At 43.4% G+C, this 3,571-nt stretch overlaps 1 protein-coding gene across 1 annotated transcript; it reads right to left on the bottom strand.

Annotated features, from left to right (window-relative positions):
- Positions 1-261: 261 nt before the first annotated feature.
- On the bottom strand, positions 262-1,179 carry monDomV1R1238 (vomeronasal 1 receptor monDomV1R1238). Its single transcript, NM_001166804.1, is given in 1 exon segment — positions 262-1,179. A coding segment is annotated over 1 exon segment (918 nt).
- Between the last annotated feature and the right edge of the window lie 2,392 nt (positions 1,180-3,571).

Below are 3,571 nucleotides of genomic sequence, written 5' to 3'. Positions count from 1 at the left end.
ATTGCTGGAAAGAGAGTTTAGAGTGAGATTGGCAAGAGTTACTACAGAGAGCTTTAAAATTCAAACCATAATCGAGTGGGAGCATCCCATGTCCTCCTTCAAACCTGTCTGTCCTGTACTTAACATTGGGAAAGGCTGACATCTCTCATACCCACAGGTCCAGGTCCACTTGGATTCACTATGTTATGGGTCCTTTCCCAGAAACCTTCACTAAGGAATTTGATCCAGAGATGAATTGACTTGGAAATCCCAACAGCTGTTCTAAGAATGGAGACTTGGCTTCTGCCAGGAGGCACAGCAGGACCTGAAGATCTGAGTGTCCCTGTGAATGAGCAAAAAGGGGCTGATGGTTGGGAAACACAAAGCGGTGAAAGTAGACACGACCACCAACCAGTCACCAGAATGAATCTCGTACACTTTGTACAGTGCAGAGCTACAGCTGATGCAGTAAGCAGAAACAAAGATGCTCAGCAGCAGCAGGACGGTTTGGGTGGCCCTGATCTCTGGAGAAGTCTTCTGGGAGCGGCTCGTGCGGTGAATGTGCTGGACTTTCCGTTGATGTCTGTACAGCAGAACTATTATGTAGCCGCTGGCCCAGACCATGCCTCCAACACAAAGGATGTCTCGCAGGGAGGGCAGAATGATTATTTCCTTTAACATCTTTTCCCTGTAGCAATAAAGGACTTCAAATCCCTCTGTGTGGCTGCTGTTGATCCTCCTTGATCCTGTTATGTGTAAGGGCACGTTTACTTCTATGATCATGTTGAATATCCAAGAGAGGAGACACGAAGGCCTGATGAGCTTCAGAACTCCGACTTTGTGTTTGGCTAACCTAGAGTTGCTGGGACTAATAGTGACAGCCTGAAAGATACTCAGGAGGCACATGGTGCAGATGGCAAGGCCCCGGCTCATCCTTTGGAAGTAAAATACCATTTTACAGCCTAAGTTTCCCAGGAAATAAACATCCCCAAAATAGAAATTTACTAGTGGGCATCCCTTAGAGAGGAGCACTATGGTGTTAGTCAGTGTTAGTTGGACCAGAATGGGGTCCAATAGCCTTGAACTGTGGCTGCTAAAGAAAATATGGGCATAAAAGCAGAGGAATAAGGAGTTGCCCAGGACCCCAACTCCAGTCTGAGAAAGGAAGATGATCCCCAGGACTGTGTCATAGAGAGACATGATCTTGGAGTGTTGCGGGGGCCCATCTAGAGATATCATCAGAGAAGAGAGGAAAGAACAATAAAAAATCTCTCATAGTAAACATAATGAAGACTCATAATCTACATGTGAGTCATGATTGGTGTTTATGATGTAGTGGCAGCTGGTGGCTAAATGTGCCTTCAGAATCTTTTAGGAGACTATATATACACCCTGAGACACACACATGGGCAAACCCTTCTTCCCAACCACACAGTTCCATAAGCATAGACATGTTCCTTCTTTCTCTGCCCAGCTTCATCCATGGACTTCCCAGATATTCCATGTACCACACTGACTCCTATTTGCAGATGATATATAACTGGAACCTTTGGGGATGATTTGTGGAGGGAGTTCTATATCCCTGCAATGTTGAACAGAATTCTGAATCAAAACTTTGAATGCATAAAAATAGCAATTCATTCTTGGTTAATGAAACAGGAACTACAATGACTATATGGAAGGGAGGTCTTTAACACATCCCAATTTCCAGCTTGCGTCCCCACATAATTTGGTGCATTTCACTTGTGGGGAAAGTATGGGCTTTCTCTTCTTTCCGCTGAAAACTTACCTGTATTCCATTAAAAGGATCACTTTTCTTATATGTATAACTTCTGACCATTGAACTTCCAGGGGCCATCAGAGCTCCAATGTACATGGCCTTTTAGAAATGGAGCAGACTGGAACCAGTAGGATAGTATAATCCCATCCAAGGGGACGATGACAGAAGAATCTTTTCTAATTTGTGAGGAATGAGAGGCATGAAAGCAGGAACTTAACTCTAACTGAGCCAGACAGAAAGAAGTTGGGGGAAAGGGTTAATGTCTTACCTCAAGGTTTATTACCTTTACAGAAAGATCTCTTCAGGGTCTGGGTCCATAACACTGAAATTTCAAACTGTTTTTCACAGAATCAAATTTGCATAATCAGGTTTGCTCACGATGTAATATTTTAAATGGCGCTTCTTGAAGTACAAGTCAGGTCTATGAGCCCAAGAATCAACAAGACAAAGACAGTCACCTCTCTTGGAGAGGAGTGAGCTACTTTGAAGAGATAACTCTCTGATGTCCATTTAAATATTTAGACAACTGAATCTGGAAACATATATGTCAAAAAGCCCCCATTTGTTTTCGGTATCTTGAATAACATTCCAAAAGACTAAATGAAGTCATCAGTTGCCGTGTGAAGAGGTACTCTATGATGCTTTGACTCAATCAAAGTCATTTTGTAAGAGGTTGGCTCGCACTCTAGTCCATTTTTTAGGAAAAGAGAAAAGCAATCTGAGAATCTGGGAGAGCTTTTGAAAAAGCAAGAGGGGCACGTCTAGGACAAAAGGGAATCCCTTCCTTGTCTTTGGTGCTTACTAAGAGAGGGCAGTGATAGCAGGAAACTATCTGACTTAAACATAGAAAAGTTCTTGTCCTTCCAATTCAGCAACTGCACGTAGATCTGTGCTTCCCAATGTTCTTTTCGTAGGGAAACTGGTTAAAAACAACAACAACATCGGAATGGAGCTTTGTAAAGATGGGACACTGAGCCTGCCTCGCTCACAGAACCCCCTTAATCAATCATTCATTTCCCCTGGCAGAAGTAAAAGAAGATCAGAAAAAGCACAAAGTCCAGGCCCTCCTCGACTCGCCATTACTTCAGGCTGCTTCCCCTACCCTCCCCCAAAGGCTACGTTTTTGTTTATTTTGACTAAATCAGAAGATCAAAAGTGTTGGTTTGGGTTAAAGTCAGAGAAACAGGCTGTCCCAGGTCCAAGGGGCTTCCTGCTTTATGAGACAGAATAGTAGAAAGAGGGCTGGGCCCAGAGGAAGAAGGATCTGAGGTCTAATCCAGACTCAGTGACTAGTTTTGTAATCTGGCCAAGTCATGTGTCCACTCTTTGACTCAGTTCTCTCATCTGTAAAATGGAGATAAAAATAACTTCTACCTCCCAGGGTTGTTATCAGGATCCACTGACATATTAAGTACAAAACACTCCTCCTAGTGCTTCACACACACACACATAAATGCTAGCTATGGTTATGAGGCCCCCAGCATCCCTGGTAGTCTCTGGCAGCAACTCCTGCCTTTGTAAGGGGAATTCCTCATTTTGCTTAATTCTTTCAAATGCTGTCCACTTATCTTTACTGTCTGCACACTCTCTCAGGGCTGTTAAGATGGCCTCCCTACAACGGTATAGTTGTAAATAATCCTCAGAGTTGTGACAGTCCCATTCGGGATCCTGAGATGGCCAGTGTGCTGCATTGGGCCCCCGGGCTTTATTGACATGAGAAATTATTTTATTTTTCTCACATTCAGATAAAAAAGCCTGGAGTAAGCTCTCAAAGTCCTTGTAAGATGGATTATACTGAAAAAAACGTCTGTC

Source organism: Monodelphis domestica, chromosome 4 (genome assembly GCF_027887165.1).
Source record: "Monodelphis domestica isolate mMonDom1 chromosome 4, mMonDom1.pri, whole genome shotgun sequence".
Classification (NCBI taxonomy): domain Eukaryota; kingdom Metazoa; phylum Chordata; class Mammalia; order Didelphimorphia; family Didelphidae; genus Monodelphis; species Monodelphis domestica.
This window is presented reverse-complemented; position numbering and strand designations above follow the sequence as displayed.